This window comes from Sturnira hondurensis, unplaced genomic scaffold (genome assembly GCF_014824575.4).
Source record: "Sturnira hondurensis isolate 20B ecotype Veracruz unplaced genomic scaffold, ASM1482457v3 Scaffold0020793, whole genome shotgun sequence".
Taxonomy (NCBI): Eukaryota; Metazoa; Chordata; class Mammalia; order Chiroptera; family Phyllostomidae; genus Sturnira; species Sturnira hondurensis.
The window spans coordinates 267,042-288,072 of record NW_028093424.1 but is presented as its reverse complement, the minus strand read 5'-3'; the positions used below and the strand labels follow the sequence as shown (position 1 = coordinate 288,072).

At 38.0% G+C, this 21,031-nt stretch overlaps 1 protein-coding gene and 1 non-coding gene across 2 annotated transcripts in view; both read right to left on the bottom strand.

The window, feature by feature from the left end:
• Window positions 1–188: 188 nt before the first annotated feature.
• VKORC1L1 (vitamin K epoxide reductase complex subunit 1L1) overlaps window positions 189–21,031 on the bottom strand; it is a 78,106-nt gene continuing 57,263 nt past the window's right edge. The window contains exons 2-3 of the mRNA XM_037030678.1: window positions 7,566–7,675; window positions 189–3,970 (exon numbers count right to left, since the gene is read on the bottom strand). Coding sequence (XP_036886573.1) covers window positions 3,744–3,970; window positions 7,566–7,675 — 337 coding nt within the window. The 3' untranslated portion in view covers window positions 189–3,743. The remainder of the gene's footprint in view (window positions 3,971–7,565; window positions 7,676–21,031) is intronic.
• On the bottom strand, window positions 16,657–16,798 carry LOC118976267 (small nucleolar RNA SNORA57). The gene has a single exon (XR_005064228.1). It is a non-coding gene; the product is annotated as a small nucleolar RNA SNORA57 (small nucleolar RNA).

Below are 21,031 nucleotides of genomic sequence, written 5' to 3'. Positions count from 1 at the left end.
ATCTCTAAGAATTCTGCTTGTGTCTTCTGTGAGTTACATATTAATTTAAGAGAAAAAGAATCAACTCACTACACCTGTAGAAATGGGTTACCGTGAGGTTACTTTCAGAATAGTTTATAAGAGTGAATTCACTTCACCTTCTCTTTTAAAATACAATATTGTGGCATAAGAATGATGGCAGCAACTTCCACAGGTAACTTCTACATTTATTTTATACCAAAAAAAGTTATGTGCAACAAATAAACATTCTTACATATTTACATTTTTTTTACCAGTTAGCAAAACTGTGTCCTAAATCTCTGATAAAGAATATTCCTATCTATGGTAAAGGGGAATTCTGCCCAGTTAACTCCATTTTAAATGAACGTTTACTCTGGAGTTTAAAGCACTAGTAATAAATATTTTTGATGGAACATACTATACAGATCATACACCTCATACCTAGGCCATGCTTAATACAGTTTTATAATAAAACATTTCACCTTTCTGGGCTAATTTGTCAAAGATGTGTTTAACCAAGTAGCCTGGACTCCTACCCATGCCTCTTTTGTTTTATTGACTTGTAGTTCTCACAAATGAGGAATCATAAGTACGGCCTCGCCTACCTAAATAGGGATGTTTCACCCATGCTTGCATGTTGGGGGGAAATACACAACGACAAAGGTTGCCTATTAGGTGCTCCTTCTCAAATGGGTCACCAAAAAACGTAGTGGGTTTCTCGTTGGCATCTGTTAATACTGATTTTTGAGATACGCCAGCATTCCCTGCTGTCAGGCAGTGGTACCAATTTTAGTTATGAAATAATTGCTGAAGGTAACTTTTCACTTTTGCTGATAATCTTAAAAGTAACTATAAGTGGAATATAAGCAAACTAAAGCCAACAAATCATTTTAATTTTACTGTCATCTTGGTCCTCTAGCCTACCTAGTAGGTCCAAAGATCTCTCATACCAAAAGATCTTTGTCTCTTCGAATGGCAGTGGCCACTACTTTCACCATCTTTAAGGTCATGGATTCAAGGAGAGGCTACATGCATCGGGGAAGAGTAGTTCTTGGCACCCAGCTAGTGACACCCAAGTTATTTCACCATAAGTTAACCCCCTCTGACAGCAACTAGCTGCGAGGAAAAACCAAATGAAATTCTCCAAACCACCTAGATTCCCTAGAATTTATCATCTAACTACAACTTCTCTTATTTCTCCAAATGATGCAACTATCAAGTTAATAAGAGGCTTCATTTGTTACAAATCATATCAAAAAGTAAGAAGCATGGAATTAACGCCAAAAAGAGAAATTCTATTTTCCCCTAATCTTCAATGTTGGTGGCTAGTAATTTTACAATGCTTAAATATTGTTTAAAATAGTCATAACAATCCTCAAATTTTATAACACGGTGTTTCCCCCTTCTTCTTGGGTGACGTAGAAGATGTGGAGAGGAGCCTAAATTCGTCCAGGGCACGGATACAACTGACACCCACCAGGGTTCTGTTGCTTAGAGGCACTGGCATTTCAATGCTCTTAGTTCAGGCAGCACGTGTTCATCGCTCAGTGAGAAAGAGGTTATTGATTCTGGGTCATAGGAATGTGGCAACATTTTTTTATACAACTTTAACAGTGGTGTTTTCCCCCAGGCTTAGGAAAGCAAAGGAAAAACATGAAGGGTCTAGCTGAACATTTTTGCATTTTCTCATGGAGTTGAAGACATTTGCAAGAGTGCAACATCAAGACAAGCTTTAACTATACTCTGCTGATTGATACAAAATATGACGAAAAACCATTTTAAATTGGGACATGAGGAACTTGATTAGCAGAACCAGTGTTACATATACCACAGAAGACTTAACCGTTGAGCCATTTCCACTGCAGCTTAGAAAAGAGAACCAGTAAATGGCTTGGCAGAACTGGAAACACCACTACATGACCTCATTGTACAGTTCACTTCAGCTTTAGGGCTTGTTTCTCCATAAACACGAGACATCCAATCCATGCTTTCTAGAGTTCTTTAACTACAGAAATAAGAACAATACATACATAATAAAACAGGAACTGAAACATTCACATTCATGGGAACACACCAGCCTGGACAATATCTGAATTAAACCCTCATTTACAAAACTGTTTTAAACTCATTAAAGTTCATTACAATTCAGATTTTATACCTGCCTTGGGCTAAATAACACATTGCATCAATTAATGACAGTTAGTTGGAAACAGCTGCTGACTTTACACATACAGTTTACAGAGCAGAGCCTGTCCCCCTCCCTTCAAAGAGGCTATTTTTAACATAACGACTGATCGAATTGGAAGCAAAGTTTTCACTACTGCCTCTCAATCTAAGGAACCGAATGATCGTACAGAACCTTTCTATAGAGTGCAAGGTGTCTACTTTATGCTAAGAAAGGAAGGAAGGACACTTCTGCCCAGTTCAACACACAAATTATTTGGTTTAAGATTTAAGAGAGAAGGCACTTTTAACTTTCTGATATAAGATGTTCACCATAGAAACAGACCGTCACAATTTCATTTGGGTTTATTCAAATCACTTTAAAAATTCTGCATTTGTGCAGCTACTAGAGAGAGCAGTGACGACATTGCTGCTCTTCGCCCTCAGGTACGTCTGCCTGTAGGACTCCCGATCAGGCAGACCAAGCAGCATGGCAGCGCTGAAGTTTACAAATCCAATACTTGACTCTAAAACGATTAACCTAGACATTTGATTAGTTAGTGCAAAAAGTAACAGGGAAAACACTACAGAGCTACCCAGGGGCAATCCTACTCTGGAGTGACTGGGCTTATACTGGTTATTTCAAAGCTGTAATACTGTTTGGTTGAGTGGCACCAATGTTAAGGAAAAATATGAATGAAAAGTCAACTCTTGTAAGAGAGTTTATCTTAAAATCCTATATTAATATTTCCAGCTTTTTTCCAAAGAAATATACCCATTTTCCCATCTTTAGTGTCCTGAAGGCCCTGGACTTGATGGTTTGGTCACATGACTTAAGGTAGAACTGATCCAGTTTTATGATTGGACACAAGTTTGACTTGAATATCCAAACAGTTTCTTCCTTTCAGAGGAAGGAGATGAAAGGGAACCACCTACCCTATTATTTTTGCTGTCCATGCTGGACCCACAGCTACCAGTACTTTTCACAAGATGCTCTGTACGGATTTACTACTTCCGTGTTTTCTTCGTCAGTGGTGAGCTGACAATTCTTCATTGCTATGCTGCAACTAAACTGTACAGTAAGTTTTGCAGGGATGGATCCAATATTTCTACCTTTATTTACAAATATCACAGAAATGAATTCTAGTTGAGTCTACATTTTTAAATTCATCAGCTAAAAACATACTACATATTGTAAACATGGCAATACTAAGACAGTATCTATTCTAAAATATTTCCATGTCATGATCACATTTGTTAGACCTGAAATTGATTTTATACACAGTGGGGAATTACTAGCAATGGTTGCTCACTTTACAATTGAGGGCTACATTTAATTATTTCAGAAACATCTTCAAAGTAAAGTTAAAGCTTGTCTTTGATTGGCTCGGCGTATTTTTTTGTATCCATATTTAAAATCAAGTTTGACACAGAAAATACCCTTCTAATTTACAAGATTTTAAAAAATCAGTTTAAGATTCTTAGGGAAAGTGTCTGTTGTGAGGAATAAAAAAAATGCTGCAAAATTAACTTAATGGAAAAAGGGACTTCAGACTGTCAGTTAAGAGTTCGCCAGGTTGTCAGTCCTGCTTGGGCTGCAGCTGCCGTTTCCAGGCCTCATTCAAGTAAACTAGTCGTTTGTAGTTGATAATAAGAAGAATGAAGTTCAGCACGTATGTGATGACGCAGATAATGCAAAACTCCTTCAGCACAAAGTACAGAATGTAGGCCAGGTACAAAGACCCTACCACAGACACGATGGAGGATGTCATGAGGATTAAAGCTGCAACTGCACTTGCTGTCATGCCTGCAAGAGAAAGACACTTGGCTCAATCAGACCTTAACCCTGGAAAGAAAATTTCTGAGTTAGAAGATAACATGGTAACATTTTTTATGTGCTAATGTTGGAATACTGATCTGACTGCAAAACGTTACGAAATTTGAGAACAAAAACTACCAGCCTATTTTGTTACGATTATGTAGGTTGACTTTGCATACAGAATACCTGGTTTATAGCTGCTGCAATGTTTTGACTTGTCAATATTCTACATGAGATGCTACTTATTTCGTAAACTAGCTTGGTTAGGGCACACAAGGAAAACAGGCAATCTTGCAATCATATTATATAATGAAGCTGATTTATAAAATTGACAGCCCCACCTTTTTTAACAAGTAAAGGAACCTTAGGACCATAACCTTTTGTTTCAATCAGCACACATTTTCCCTGGCCTTTTCACTGTAGGCTCCCTATGGGTGGGAAATAAAATTTTATTTCCCATGTTTAGGTTGAATTTATCAAAAATCCAAAATGGGAGATAATTATACCAAAATGCTGCTAAAGAAGAAAAAAAATCTCAGAAATGGCTCACCCTGGAGGATTAAGGAAAACCACGTTTGGCCAGTTGGCCACATGTGATTCTAACCAGATCAAGAAAAAAGGCAGTTATGTGTGCTAGGCTGGGGCCCTTGTGACAAAAACTTGCCTGACTTCTTGATGCCATCTGACACCTTTACGTGTATTATGTGATTTCCTGTAACAAGCAATATTGAGAACATGTGCATTTACCCAACAACTAATGGACATGACTAACAGAAACAGGAAAAAGTAAGAATAGGTGGTAGTAGGTTTGATGAGGTTTGTTAAGGAGCTAAAATCCATGCTGCCCATTAAAGAGAAGTGGCCTGTAGGCTGCAGCCTAGCCAAAGGGGCCTGACTTGCCTGGCACCAGTCAGGACAAAAGTAGGATGCTTCAAGAGGGCTCTTCAAGATTAAGATGCTGTTGGGTGACTCATGCCAGGGACTAGCAAATCCAACCGGCCACCTGATTTTGTAACTGAAGGCTCACTGGATCTCAGCCACATCCATTGTTTTATGTAATGCCTGTCACTGCTTTCACACAAGAATGGCTGAGCTGAGTAGTTGTGACAGTTAGCAAAAACTAAATTACTTTTTATCTGGCTTTTTACTAAAAAAGTTTGCTGACCTCAACTATGCGAAACATCTAAACCTTCAAAAATTACACAGCCACCTTAATTTTAACCTAAAAAAGTTAGCTTCAAAATGATATGGACCAGTTATTGCTTTCTCTGTGCTAACCTTTAACTGTAATATTGTGATAATAATCATGATTGGGTCCTAATACTACTGTGCAGATTACAAGAGCGAATAGGTGTAAACACTTAGGATACTCCATAAACACTAGCTATTAGTTAAATATCACTGTACTAAACTTCCCTAATGTACTATAACTGCTGGCTCAGGACAGAACTCCCAATGGAATTTAAAACGTGCTGGAACTCTTAAATAAGTGATCGCACGATCAAGGACTCACGATGGAGGACTTCAGGGCTGTAACACAGAATGGAGACACAAGGCACTGCTATGGAAAGACCACTACGATATGTCAGTCAAGCAAAACAAAGTATGTAAAACAGCATGTATAGCATTTGCCTTTTTAAAAAGAGGCAGAAAACTAAGATTACATATTTGTTTTTTCTTGTATATGCCTAAAGAAACTCTGTAATGACAACAACAAGAAGCTACCAGCCAGGGATGATCGGCAGTGGGAAGGGGGCAGAGGGGAACGAGGGTGGGACAGACATCTCACGGTGTAGCATTCTGTACATTTAAAAAAAAACTTTAAAACCATGTGAATGTATTACCTATGGAAAAAATTAAATTAAAAATGCTGTTGTATCTCAAACAGCTTAGAAGAAAGTGAAGATGATGTGTTCAGGAAATTGTAGATGAGTTCAAATGTGCCTTATGGTAAAGATACTGACATTAAAAATGCATAAAATGTGAACAGAAAAAATACATATAATACATATGATTTAAAATATCTATACATAATGATATTAATATAAATGTAAATTTATATCACCTCTATCTCCAAAAATTAACGTAGTCCAAAGCATTTCTTAGGCTACTTTAATTTGGGTATATACTTTATACTCATCTTTAGAAATCCAAACAAAACAAATACAAATAAATGGAATAAAAAGTGAAAGTCTCAACCCTGGTCCCCAAACACTAGACCTTTTCTTGTGCATTCACATGCATATGTATAAGCATACAGTTATCCTATACCAACTATACCACAATTTGCTTTTTTCTCTAAACTATGCTTTGCTCTTTTCAGGACACACACGAGACCAACTTTTTCTTTAACAGCTATACTGTTTTCTAGTATGGACATAACCTAATTTGTTCAACCAATAGGTTTTGTTGAGCTACTTTCAATTTTTTGCTATTTTAAACTGTACTGCTATGAATATCCTTGTGCACATTTTTGTATTTCTACAGGACATGTAAGTACAGGATGGAACAAACTTGATAGGACTACTGAGAAAAATTTAGATTCACAATTTGCCTCACAACAAACCCATTTCAGTTAGACGGGAGAGCACAGAAGAGCTGGCGGATAACAGGATGAAATAATAACAATATGCAAGGGCAAAAGGAATGAATTTAACCTTAAAAGTATGAAAACTTTAGTACAATCAAAATTCACAAAAGTAACATAAAAAAGGATAAAGAATAGGTTAAATATTTGTAACAAATATGAAAATGGACTATAATCAGAATCCCAATAACTAAATTGGCAATAAAAGAAAATGAAAATATAGTAAAATAAGAATAGCTACTAATATATAACATTAAATGAGGTATTTCACAGAAATCAGTTTTTTAAAAGGAAGGTGGATGACGCTTTGGAGAAACCCGACAACCGAGGGGAAAGCAGTTCACTGGCACCTGTTAACCTCCACTCAAAAACCTGTGTTTTGACTTGTTCACGCCATGTTTGGAAATTTACTCTGCGGAAATAATTCAAAGAGGAAAAGCTCTATATGTCAAGGGACTTTTAAACAAAGTTGATCACTGTGTCATTTAGACATAAACATGTTTGAGACCTGACGTCAACAATAACAAAACACTTAAGAAGATAGACAACATAAGATTTTGTGTAAAAATAAGTGAAAAAAGTCAGAAGACAATGCTAATAATGCATATGTAAAGGTGATAGAATTATGAATATCATTAACCATTAATGTTTTCCCAAGGCATGTATTTTAAAATAGCTAAAGAGTGTATAAAATAGTAAGGAAAAAGGTTTCTAGAGAAGACTGGACTAATAATTTCCCTGAATGGGACGGGTTTATATAGACATTATGGGATGCCACTATCCCTGATTAAACACCAACAGATACCAAGTTCAGCATGAGCATCAGAATTGTAGTGAACCCAGTTTCACAATGCAAAAACTAGTTTATAGTAACAAACTAGTGCTTCTATCACTCACACATTTTTATTTAAAGACACACTTCAGAGCAAAGACAAAGTACTAAATGGAATATAACAAAAAAAAAACCTTATTTTTGTATTGCTGTATAATACTTACCAAGTAATAACTGTAGTATATAAAATATAAGTCCAAAGACACTGTTTGACTGGTTTAATACACCATCCTTTCCAAAAATGGAACCCAAAAGACCAAATCCTCGACCCCATCTGTAAAATAAGGAAAACCAGTAACCCTATATTTGAATTTTCCTATTTTGAAAAATGTAAAATTATCTGAGAATGTTATGCCAATATACCCATCCAAATCCCTAAATTGCTAATGTCTATATAGTCTCTTTCCCAGAAGGCAGGGTAAAGTACTCTCTTTCCGATGGCATGAGCACTTGCAGAGGAAGGGTTCTCTCAACTTCAGCTAGAGTCTCTTAGCAGTGGCACCACAGACATTTGGGCTAATTATTTGCATAGGGGGGCAGTTCAGTGCATCGCAGTATCCTCAGTTCCTGCTCACTATATACTACTAGTACCCTGCCAGCTGTGGCAACCAAACTGTCTTCAACCATTGCCAAATGTCCTCTGGGGGCAGAATCACCCCCAGTTGAAAGCCACTGATGTAAGTTGTCTCATTTGTTCATTCAAAGTTAAGCAGACAGAGAGGCAAGTCCAAGATGGTGGTGTAGGAGGATGCTGAGCTTGCCCCCTCCCAAGAACACATCCAATGTACAACTATATTTACAGCAATTACTCCTGAGAGACAACTAAAAGCCAACTGAATAGCTTCCGCACAAGAAACAACAGAGGCCACATAGAGAAGGTTGGGGAACCCCAAAAGCTCTCCAGAAGCTTGAGGAAACTCTCCAGGACCAGAGGAATCGATGGGCACTATTGCTTATGCTTCCTCTGCACTTGGAGAGCAGGCGGAGCTCTATCCAGGTTGTCTGGCTAACCTTCGGGCCTGCTGTAGTGTTACCCAAGCAACTCTCCCAGAGCTAGCTCCAGCAGGAACAAAAGGGCAACACAGGGTGTGTACAAGGACCCTTCCTCCACCAAGAGATTGGTCTAGCATCTACGGCAGGGTGTTCGAGAGAATGTGGAGCTAGCAAAATGCTGTGGTGCCCCCGGTAGGGCTGCCTGTCCCAAAAAACTGCAGAGACAGTGGGTCACTGCTTCAGATGCTGCCCCACTGTGGGTAAGCGTGGACCTAGCAAAGCGACACACAGGGCTGCTCTGTGCAGAGTGAGTGGTGCACTGCTGCATAATGTGGGATTGCCCTGACCAAAAAAGGTGCAAAACTAGCAAAGTGCATTGGTGCACACACACACAGAGCTGCTCCATCCAGAGAAAGTGCGAAGCTAGTAGGGCTTTGTGACGTACTTGCTCAGAGCAGCCACACCCAGACCCAGATGGGCCGCAAACAAAACAACAGGATAGGTGCCCACACCAGAAGGCAGCACCCTAAACCCACTCCTGGACAGGCAGTACACAAGGCACCACACATACCCACCTGCTACAACCTGCCTGCCAAAACCATCTGGTACACAGTCTACACAGAGGCTACTTTTTCAAGATTGGGAGAGAGATGTTTTCAAGATTTTATTTATTTTTAGAGGGTGGGGAAGAGAGGGAGAGAAACATCCACTAACTACCTCATATATATACCCTGACAGTGACTGATCCCACAACCCAGGCATGTACCCTGACTGGGAATTGAACCCGCGACCTTTTGATTTACAGGGAACACCACCCACCGAACTGAGCCATGCTAGTCAGGGCTGGAGAGATATTTATTTTCAGCTAATTAACAGGAATAAATACAGAGAGTCAAACAAAATGGGGAGACAGAGAATATGCCCCAAATAAACAAGGAAAAAACATTAAAAAAAATAATGAAATGGAAGTAATTTGCCTGATATAGAATTGAAACAATCATAAGGATGTTCAACAAACTTGAGAGTGGAATAGATGAACTCAGACAACACTTCAACACATTAGAAAATGTTAAGAAAAAAACAATAGGAGAGGAAGAACACAGTAACAAAAATGAGTAATACATCAGAAGGAATCAACAGCAATATTTTTAATACAGAAGAATGGATTAGTGACCTGAAAGACAGACTAGTATTATAAAAATCACCAAATCACAACAGCAAAATGCAAAAACAAAATTTAAAAATGAGGAGTATAAGGGACCTCTGTGATAACATATATCAAGCACTCTAACATTTGCATTACAGAAATTCCAGAAGAAGAAGAGACAGAGAAAGTGACAGAAAGTATATTTGAAGAAATAATGGCTGAAAAACTTTCAAAATCTGAGGAAGGAAACAGAAATCCAGGAAGCACAGAAAATTCCAACAAGATGAAGTTAGAGAGGACCACACCAACATACACTATAATTAAAGTGCCAAAAGTTAAGGATAAAGAGTCAATCTTAAAGGCAGCAAGAGTGAAAAAACAAGTCACATACAAGGGTAATAATAATCCCATAAGGCTATCAGCTGATTTGTCAGCAGCAACTCTATAGGTCAGAAGGAAGTAGCAGGAAATAAAGTGCTGAAAGAGAGGAACCTACAACCTAAAATATTTCACAAGGTTACCATTCAGAATCGAAGGAAATATAAACACAATGAATCACCCATTTAAAAAGCTAATATAAAGATTAAAAGACAAAAGTAACAAAATTAACTATAGCTACAATAGTCAGGACATGAACATAACAAAAAGATACTAAACATGATGTCAAAACCAAAGAAAGGGAGGATTAAAAATGTAGTGCTTTTAGAATTTATTTGAATTTAAATGCCTATCAACTTAAAATTTTTAGACTTCTATAGATATAGATGGATACATATGAACCTCAAAGTAACCACAAACCAAAAATATGCAAAAAATAGAACCTAATCAGAACACTACAGAAAGCCAATGAACTGAAAAGAGATCAAAAGAAAAAAAGAAAAACAAAAACTACCAAAAAGCAATTAACAAAATGACAATAAGCACATACCTATCAATAGTTACTTTAAATGTAAACGGACTACATGTTCCAATCAAAAGAAATGGTGGCACAAAGGTTAAAAAAGCAAGACCCATCTATACCTACAAGAGATTCACTTTAGATCTAAAGACACACAGACTGAAAGTGAAGGGATGGAAAAAGATATTCCATGCAAATGCAAATGAAAAGAAAGCTAGGGTGGCGATATTCATCAGACAAAATAGGTTTTAAGACAAAGAATGTAAAATAAGACAAAGGAGGGCATTAACTAAGACAAAAAGATTGATCCAAGAATAAGATATAACAAATTACAAATATGTACACACCCAACATGGGAGCACTTAAGCATATGAACATAAAGGCAGAAATTAACAGTAATACATGGGAACTTTAATAATCCACTTACCTCAATGGATAGATCATCTAGAGAGAAAATTATTAAGGAAATAATGACTTTAATGCCACATTAGACCCTACTGACTTAAACAGACATTTATAGACTATTTTATCCCAAACTAAAGATTACATATTTTCCTTAAATGCATGTGAAACATCTTTCAGGACAGATCACATATTAGGTCACAAAAAAGGCCAAAATAAACTCAAGAACATGGAAATTATATCAAGCAAATTTTCTGACTACAATGGCATGAAACTAGAAATCAACTACAGAAAAAAAACTAGAGAAAAACACACGTGTGCAGATTAAATAACACATGTGTGCAGATTAAATAACATACTACTAAACAACCCATGGATGAAAGAAGAAATCAAACAAGAAATAAAAAACTACCTTGAGAGAGAAAAAACCCCACAACTTTACAAAATTTATGGGATGCAGCAAAAGCAGTTCATAGAAAGATCACAACCACATAGCCATACCATAAGAAGCAAGAAAATTCCCAAATAAACAATCTAACTTTATAGCTAAAGAAATTTTAAAAAGTACAAAGCCCCAAATAAATAGAAGGTAATAATAAAGATCAGAGTAGAAAGAAATGAAACAGAGACTACGAGAAATAAAAATAATAATGATGATGATAAAGATCAATAAAACCAAGAGCAGATTCCCTGAAAGGATAAAACAATTGACAAACCTCTTGCAAGACTCATCAAGAAAAAGAGAGCCCAAATAAGTAAAAATAAGATATTAAAGAGGACAGATTACAACCAACACCACAGAAATACAAAAGATCATTAATGAATACCATAAACAATTATATGCCAACAAATAGGGTGACGAAGAAAAAATAGGTAAGTATCTAGACACATAAAACCTTCCAAGATTAAACCAGAAAGAAATAGAGTATCTGAACAGACCACCAGCAATGGAATTTAGTACTAATTAAAAAACCTGCAACAAGCAAAGCCCTGATGGCTTCATAGGTGAACTGTACCATTTTAAAAAAACTAATACTGCCCTGGCCAGTGTGTTTCAGTGGATTGAGCACCAGCCTGTAAACCAGAGGGTCGCTGGTTCAATTCCCAGTCAGAGCACATGCCTGTGTTTTGGGCTAGGTCCCCGTTGGGGGCATGCAAGTAGCAACCACACATTGATGGTCTCTCCCTCTCTTTCTCCCTTCCTCTCTCTCTAAAAATAAATAAATAAAATCTTTAAAAAAATAATACTGGGACTTCAGCCAAGATGAAGGCGTAGGTGGAAACACTGTGCCTCCTCGCACAGCTAAGTTTAAAAAGCAACTAAGTTTTAGTAACAAAGACACAGCCAAATCAGTGAAAATTGAACTGTACGAAAGTCCAACAACAACAAACCACTCAGCCAGACTGGTAAGACGGGCGGAGTCAGCGGTGGAGCAGGGTGGGGCTGGAAAGATCGTTGGGTCCCACTGACCCAGGAGCAGAGGTGGAGGCGGTTGGTGGGTCCCAGGTGTGGGGTGGCTACGGGCGGACCCAGTAAGGGTGCAGGGCAGCTGGCGGACTGCAGTCACACATTCACGCGCAGATAAACCAAGGGAAGGAGCAAACAGTGAGACAGACGGCTCAGGCTAGGGCCCCAGTGATGGGAATTAGAGCCTGAAAGCACCAACTGGAAAGATTTTCTCAGGGTCGAGGGGCTGAGAGAGGCTCCCAGGTTCACAGAGAGTTCATTGGAGAGACCCACAAGGTCCTGGAGAGTACATGGGCTCACACACCTGGGAACCAGCACCAGAGGGGCCCAATTGGCTTATGGGAAGCCGCAGAGGGGACAGAAATCTGAGAGAGAGGAGAGCAAAGCACCATTTTTTTCCCTCTCTGACCCTGCCCCAATACAGCATCACAACCCAGCAACTGGGTTGCCCCACCCTGGTGAACACCTAAGGCTCCGCCCCTCATACATAACAGGTGCGAACAGACCAAAACATTATGGTTCAAGAACAGCTCAAAGCCCCAGAGCCTATAATTCTAAGCGACCGAGAAATAGCCAACCTTTCAGATGCACAATTCAAAATACTGGTGATCAGGATGCTTACAGAATTGGTTGATTTTAGCCACAAATTAGAGGAACATATGAAGGCTAAACTGATTGAAATGAAGGGGAATGCATAGGAAACCAATAGTGATGGAAAGAAAACAGGGACTCAAATCAATCAAGTGGACCAGAAGGAAGAAAGGAACAATCAAACAGAAAAGGAGGAAGAAACAAGAATTCAACAAAATGAGGAGAGGCTTAGGAACCTCCAGGACATCTTTAAACATTCTAACATCCGAATTATAGGGATACAAGAAGGGGAAGAGGAACAGCCACGAGTGGAAAACTTATTTGAGCAAATAATAAAGGAGAACTTCCCCAATCTGGCAAAGGAAATAGACTTCCAGGAAATCCAGAAAGCTCAGAGAGTCCCAAAGAAGTTGGACCCAAGAAGGAACACACCAAGGCACATCCTAATTACATTAGCCAAGATGAAAATGAAGGAGAGAATCCTAGAAGCAGCAAGAGATAAGGGGACAGTCACCTACAAAGGAGTACCCATCAGACTGTCAGCGGATTTCTCAAAGGAGACCTTACAGGCAAGAAGGGGCTGGAAAGAAGTATTCCAAGTCATGAAATCCAAAGACCTACAGCCAAGACTGCTCTATCCAGCAAAGCTTTCATTTAGAATGGAAGGACAGATAAAGTGCTTCTCAGATAAGGCCAAATTCAAGGAGTTCATCATCAGTAAGCCCTTATTATATGAAATGTTAAAGGGACTTATCTAAGAAAAAGAAGATAAAAACTATGAACAGTGAGTGAAAGGACAGCAAACTCACAGTTATTAACAACCACACGTAAAAAAAAAAGCAAACTAAGAGGACAGCTAGATCAGGAGTGGAACCATAGAAATGAAGATCACATGGAGGGTTAGCAACAGGGGAGTGGGAAGAGGGGTGGGGAGAAGGTACAAAGAATAAGTAGCATAGACAGTAGGTAGAAAATAGACAGGGAGGAGGGCAGGAATACTATGGGAAATACAGAATCTAAAGAATTTGTGACACATGGTCATAAACTAAAGGGGGGGAATGGTGGGTGAGGGGTGTGCAGGGTGGAGGGGAGTGAAGGAGAGAATGAATGGGACAACTGTAATGGCATAATAAATAAAATATATTAAAAAAATAATAATACCTATCCTTCTCAAACTATTCCAGAGAATTAAAGAGAAAGAAATGCTTTCAAATTCATTCTACAAGGTCAGTTCATTCTACAAGGTCAGCATTACCTGATACCAAAATCAAAGACACTACAAAAAAAGGCAGTTACAAACCAATATTCTCGATAAACATAGAGGCAAAACTTCTCACAAAATACTAGCACACTGAATTCAACAATGCCTTAAAAGGACTACATACCATGGGCAAGAAGGTTGATACCAAGGTTATAAGGGTGGTTCAACATCCATAAAATAATGTTACTCATCTCATCAACAAAACCATTGATAAAAATCATAAGATGACCTCCATAGACACAGAAAAGCACTTGACAAAGTCCATCATCTAGTTATGATAAAAACTCTCAACAAGGTCGGTAAAAGAAATGGATCTTAACATGATAAAGACTACATATGACAATATCATACTCAATGGTGAAAAGCTGAAAGCTTTTCCTCTAAGATCATGAACAAGACAAGATGTCCATACTAACCATTTTTATTCACTATAGTAAGGGAAGCCACAGCAATCAAAGAAAAAGAAATTAAAGGGAGCCATTTGGAATGAAAGTAAGACTGTCATTACATGGAGATACTATGATATTCTCTATTAAAAAACCTCCAAAGAATACATAAAAAAATTAACACAATTACTAAATGAATTCAGTAAAGTCTCAGAACACAAAGTTATTCTATAGAAACCCACTGTGTTTCTACACACTAAGAATGATCAGAAGGAGAAATAAGAAAAGAATCCCATTTAAAATTGCATCGAAAAGAATAAAATTGCCCTGGCTGGCACAGCTCAGTGGATTGAGTGCGGGCCTGAGAACCAAAGGATCAAGGTTTGATTCCCAGTCAGGGCACATGCCTGGGTTGCAAGCCAGTTCTCAGCAAGGGACACATGAGAGGCAACCATACATTGATGTTTCTCTCCCTCTTTCCTTCCCTTCTCCTCTAAAGATAAACAAATAAAATCTAAAAAAAAAAAAGAATAAAATACCTGGGAATACATTTAACAAAATAGGTGAAAGACTTGTCCTCTGGAAAAAGAAAATTGAAGAGAGCACAAATAAATGGGAGGATATACCATGCACATGGATTAAAAGGATTAATATTGTTAAAATGATCATACTACCCAAAGCAATTTATAGACTAATGCAATCCCTATTCAAATACCAATGGCATTCTTTTCAGAACTAGAACAAAATAATCCAAAAATTTATATGGAATCACAAAAGTCCACAATAACAAAAACAATCTAGAGAAAAAAATATAAAGTCGGAGGTATCATATTCCATAATTTCAAAGCATACTACAAAGCTGTAATGGTCAAAACAGTATAGTACTGACCTAGACAGACACATGGATCAATGGAACAGAATAGAAGGCCTGGAAACAAACCCTCAATCATATGGTCAATTAACCTATGACAAAGTGGGCAAGAATATACAAGGGAGAAATGCCAGTCTCTTCAACAAGTGGTGTTGGGAAAACTAAACAAATACGCGCCCCCCAAATAAAACTGGAATACTTTCTTATACTATAAACAATAATAAACTCAAAATGGACTAAATATTTAAATATGAAACCTTAATCCATAAAACTCCTGGAACATAGGTAATAAATGTTCCCTTTAGCAAGGTTCCTCTTTAGATATGTCCCCTTGAGCAAGGGAAACAAAAGCAAAAATAAGCAAATGGGGCTTTATCAAACTAAAAAGCTTCTGGTTCAATGAAAGGAAGCATCGAGAAAACAAAAAGAACCTACTGAAAGGAAGAATAAATTTGCAAATGCCATATCTGATTGATATCCAAAAAAACATGGAACTCATATAACACAATAAGAAATAACTATAAACAAACAAAAGATCCAATAAAAAATAGGAAGAGGACAGGAAAAGACTTTCCTCCAAAGACATACAGATGACCAACAAATATGTGAAAAGATGCTCAACAGAATTAATTACCAAGAAAATGTAGATCAAAACCACAGTGGAATACCACCCATACCAGAATAACATCAAAATGTGAACAAACAACATGGGTTGGTAAGGATGTGGCAAAAAGGGAACCTTCTGTGGTACTGTTGCTTGTGGGACTGCAACCTGGTGCAGCTTTATGGAAAACAATACGGAGATTGCTCCAAAAACTAAAAATAAATCTACTATATCACCCAGCACTTCCACTTCTGGGTATTTATCTGAAGAAAATGGAACACTAACTCAAAAAGATATATGCCCTGGCTGGTGTGGCTCAGTGGATTGAAAGCCAGTCTGCAAAGCAGAGGGTCACTGGTTCGATTCCCAGTCAGGGCACATGCCTGGGTTGCAGGCCAGATCCCCCCATGTGGGGAGCGCAGGAGGCAACCACATACTGATGTTTCTCTCCTCTTCTTTCTCCTTCCCTGCCCCTCTGTCTAAAAATAAATAAATAAAATCTTCAAAAACAAAAGATACATGTACTTGTATGTTCACTGCAGCATTTTTATCTATGTATTTATCTATCTATCTATCTATCTATCTATCTATCTATCTATCTATCCATTCATCCATCCATCCATCCATCCATCCATACAGTTCCAGTGTTTGAGGATAGAACCGGCAGACTGGAAATCATCGGCACCGAAGACATGATGCCAAGGGGGCCAGAACCCTTTCCCTTTCCCTCTGTACATTTCACTGAAGCATTCTTTAAAACAGCCAAGATAAGGAGGCAACATAGATGTCCATCAATAGATGAGTGGACCCTGACTGGCATAGCTCAGTGGATTGAGCGAGGGCTGTGAACCAGGTCCCCGGTGGGGGCCACACGAGAGGCAACCACACATTGATGTTTCTCTCTCGCTCTCCCTCCCTTCCCCTCTCTAAAAATAAATAAATAAAAATCTTTTAAAAAAATAGATGAATGGATAAGAAGAGGTAGTCTACAATGGAATATTACACAGCAATAAAAAAGAACGAAATGTTGCCATTTATGACAACATGGGTGGACCCAGAGGGTATTATGCTAACTGAGGTAAGTCAAACAGAGACACTTCAAGAAACCCCCCCACACACACTGAAACATAACACAATCTCCATCAAATACTTATTGAGTAATCGGGTGCTGGGATCTAGGAAGGTACAAGTGAGATAGGTGGTACCCTTGCAGAGCTTGTTTCATTTAGGGAAATAAACAGGTAAACAAATGACTAAGTTGCCTTCAGAAATCTAGCAGCCCATTAGCAAGATACACAGGAAAACTGAAGGGGGAGGTTATTCTAGATCTGAGCTGCTGAAAATTTAAAAGTGCATACAAATATCCTTGGGGGCCTTGCTAAAATACCAATTTTACTCCAGCAGGTCTGGGGTGGGGCCTAAGACCCTACGTTTCCAAACAAAATGCTCCCAAGTGATACTCGTGCTTCTGGTCTGAATGTCACACCCAGCACCGCTGCTCTAGATGGAGAAGAGGTGGAGGAGGCTACTGTAGGTACACGGTGAGACCTTTTTTAAGGCATTAAATCCTCAATGAAAAGCAGCTAGTCTCAGGAGGGATGGCAAGTTCAAAGGCCTTGAGGCAGGACTGAGCTACGAGGGTGCAAAAGGAGGCCAGTGAGCCTGCCACAGCGACGAGGAGAAGGTGACAAGAGACTGAGGCAGGAGTCCAATCATTCACATTATTTATGGCCTTGTTTGTAGGGTACGAGGTAGAGTTTGAATTTTATTCTAATTGCAATGGGAGAGATTTGGTGGCTTTTAAATAGAAGAGTAATATAAACTTACTTATGATCACCCTTGACAACTATGTAAAAAACAAACTGCAGGAGGGAGGGCAAGGGTACCTACAGACAGGGAGAAATGCAAGTCAAACTGCTTAGCACTAGTGCTCTGGAGTAGAAATTCAAATGTAAATAAACCACCACCTTTGGCAATGGAAATAATTGGGGATACTGCCAAAATTATCATGAACGGATTTTTTACATATTCTAAGCACTGGACTTATGCCTAATTATTCACATAAGATCCCGTCGAGATTTTCCTTGAAAACAATGCAGTAAACCACAAAATACGTCATTTTATCAAAGTAATATATGCGTAACGTTTAAAAATCAAATTAACAACAAGAGCCTTATAAAACAAAAGATGTTCCCTACGCTAGCCCTCTCCGTATTCAGTTCTGATCCCCAGAGGCATGCTGCTATTTCCCTATTTACTCCCACATTTCTATATACACTTCCTTGCTATTCCTTGATTTATGAATTCTAAATATATTTTGACTTTCTAATATGAAAGACCAGAATGTTACTTGAAAAAACACGTTTTATTATGGAAAGCTTCAAATGTATATACACGAAGTGAACAGAACAGTTAATAACCTCTTATACCCATCAGCTAGCTTCAAAAGCTATGCTTTTCTTATTTCAACTCCACCTCTATCCACTTACCACTTGATTATTTTTATTTTCGAGGGTAAAATTTATATATATTTAATGTACACATCTTAACCATATAATTTTAACGAATGGAACACCTGAGCAATCCTAATACAGGCATTTCTGGGAGACACTGCAAGTGTGATTTCAGACTACCACAATAAAGCAAATATCACAGTAAAGTGAGTCACATGCATTTTTTTGTTTCCTAGTGCATATAGTGGGTTGGCCAAAAAGTTCATTGTTTTTTCCATAAGATGACTCTAGTAGCACTTAGCTGTCTTTAACTTCATTAGAAACAATTTTGTGATGGCTATCACATTGGCATACATTAAAAAAATCAAATTGGTGAATTTTTGTGCTGCCATTTTAATAATGAAGATGGAAGAAAATACATGACATTTCTGGCATATTATACTTCATTATTTCAAGAAAGGTAAAAATGCCAGAAAAAAAAAAGACTTGTGCAGTGTACGGAGAAGGTGCTGTGACTGATCAAATGTATCAGAAGTGGTTTGCGAAGTTTTGTGCTGGAGATTTCTCGCTGGACAATGTTCCACAGTTGGGTAGACCAGGTGATGTTGACAGCAAGCCAATCAAGACATTGAGAACAATCAAGGTAGGGGTGCTAGGATGGGAGTAAAAGGCAGAAAACTGTACTTGAACAATTAAAATAAAATAAAATAAAATAGAACAATCAAGGTTATACCACATGGGAGATAGCTAACATACTCAAAACATCCAAATCAATAGCTACTGTTGAAAATGAAAAAAATGAGTCTTTTATTTTACAAAAAAACCATAAAAAGTTTTGGCCAACCCAATAAAAGTAATTTCACTATAGTGCAGTCTATTAAGTATGTATAGCATCCTATCTAAAAAAAATACTTAATTTAAAAATACTTTATTGCTAAAAGATGCTATCACCTGAGCCTGTTGTAAAATGGCACTGACAGACTAGCTCCAAGCTGGGTTGCCACATTATCTGCCAAGCACATTATCTGTGAAGTGCAATAAAAGGAGGTATACTAACTGTGATCCTAACATACTAATTCTGCAATACTTACCAACAATGTGAAAGAATTCAAATACCTTTCATAAACAAAACAAACCCACTCCAGGACCAGATTGGAGTGCTTCCACCTTCCAAGTTAAATTCTGCTAATTGCTTCCGATCGATCCATATTCCTCTCCACCCAGGAGCAGGAAGAATGAGGCTGGCCAAGCTTGTAGGAAGCCAGACCTGGAACCAAAGACAGATCTCTGGTCTCCTAGACGGCAGTGCTACACTCTTCTCCTTATGTCACATTAAGTTATAAAATGCAATTACCATTCTAGCATTTTCAAACAACAGAATAATCACTTAATTATTGAGAAATACAATAAAGTTAAAAACATTTAATATACTTTGATAAAGTTGATGTAATAAGTGTTAGCAAGTCAATTCACAAGCATAGTAGACTGGCATTACACACACAAGATTATTTTCCTTGTAAAGGTGAATAAGCAGATTTTCATAAATGGCACTATACTTTTTTAAAAGTTACTTATTTATTTATTTTTAGGGAGAGGGCAAAGGAGGAAGAAAGAGAGGGAGAGAAACATCAGTGTGTGGCTGCCTCTCATGCACCCCCCTATTGGGGACCTGGCCTGCAACCCAGGCATGTGCCCTGACTGGGAATTGAACCAGTGACCCTTTGGTTCACAGGCCCGTGCTCAATCCACTGAGCCACACCAGCCAGGGAAAGGAAACTATACTTTAAAAATGCTAAAGATGGGACCATTTTAAAACATTTCAGTAAATTTTTTCATATTGAAACATTTGAAAATACTGCAGTTTTCTCTCACTCCTAAACGCTATATGGAACCATATGAAATATATTTTATGTGCTAACTTCAGTCCTGGCTTTATCTTAGTTTCTAAGCATTTTCTTCTCATACCATCTATGTTAAAAATTCTATTATACTACTTATCTTCAGAACTGCCCCGAGTAATTTGTGGAATAAGGTGGGATATTAACCAATTGAGCAAAAAGAAATGTTTTCTTAAAATCACTGATATTTATACAGATGTTCATTTTGCTTCATATAGTAACATCAATGAAGTGATTATACATACAAAAGAGAATTTTTCTCATCTTTGATTCTTAAAAAAGTTTCATCTTTGACACAAATAGTATTTTCTTTGAATATTTTTGTGTTTGGGGACATAAACAACTAATGCCACACTTCCCTAAGGAATGCATGAGAAATTTTGAAGGTTCACTCCTAATTTTACCAGAAACAACATATCTCCAGCACAGATCTCCTAGGTCCCCAAGGATAAATCTAAAACATTATTTGCCTCTTTCACTCTCATTTTTTTAAAGATTTTATTTATTTATCCTTAGAGGGGAAGGGAAGTGTCAATGTATGGTTGCCTCTCGTGAGTTCCCCGTTGGGAACTGGACTGCAACCCAGGCATGTGCCCCGACTGAGAATCGAACCACGATCGTGTGGCTCGCAGGTCTGTGCTCAATCCAATGAGCTACA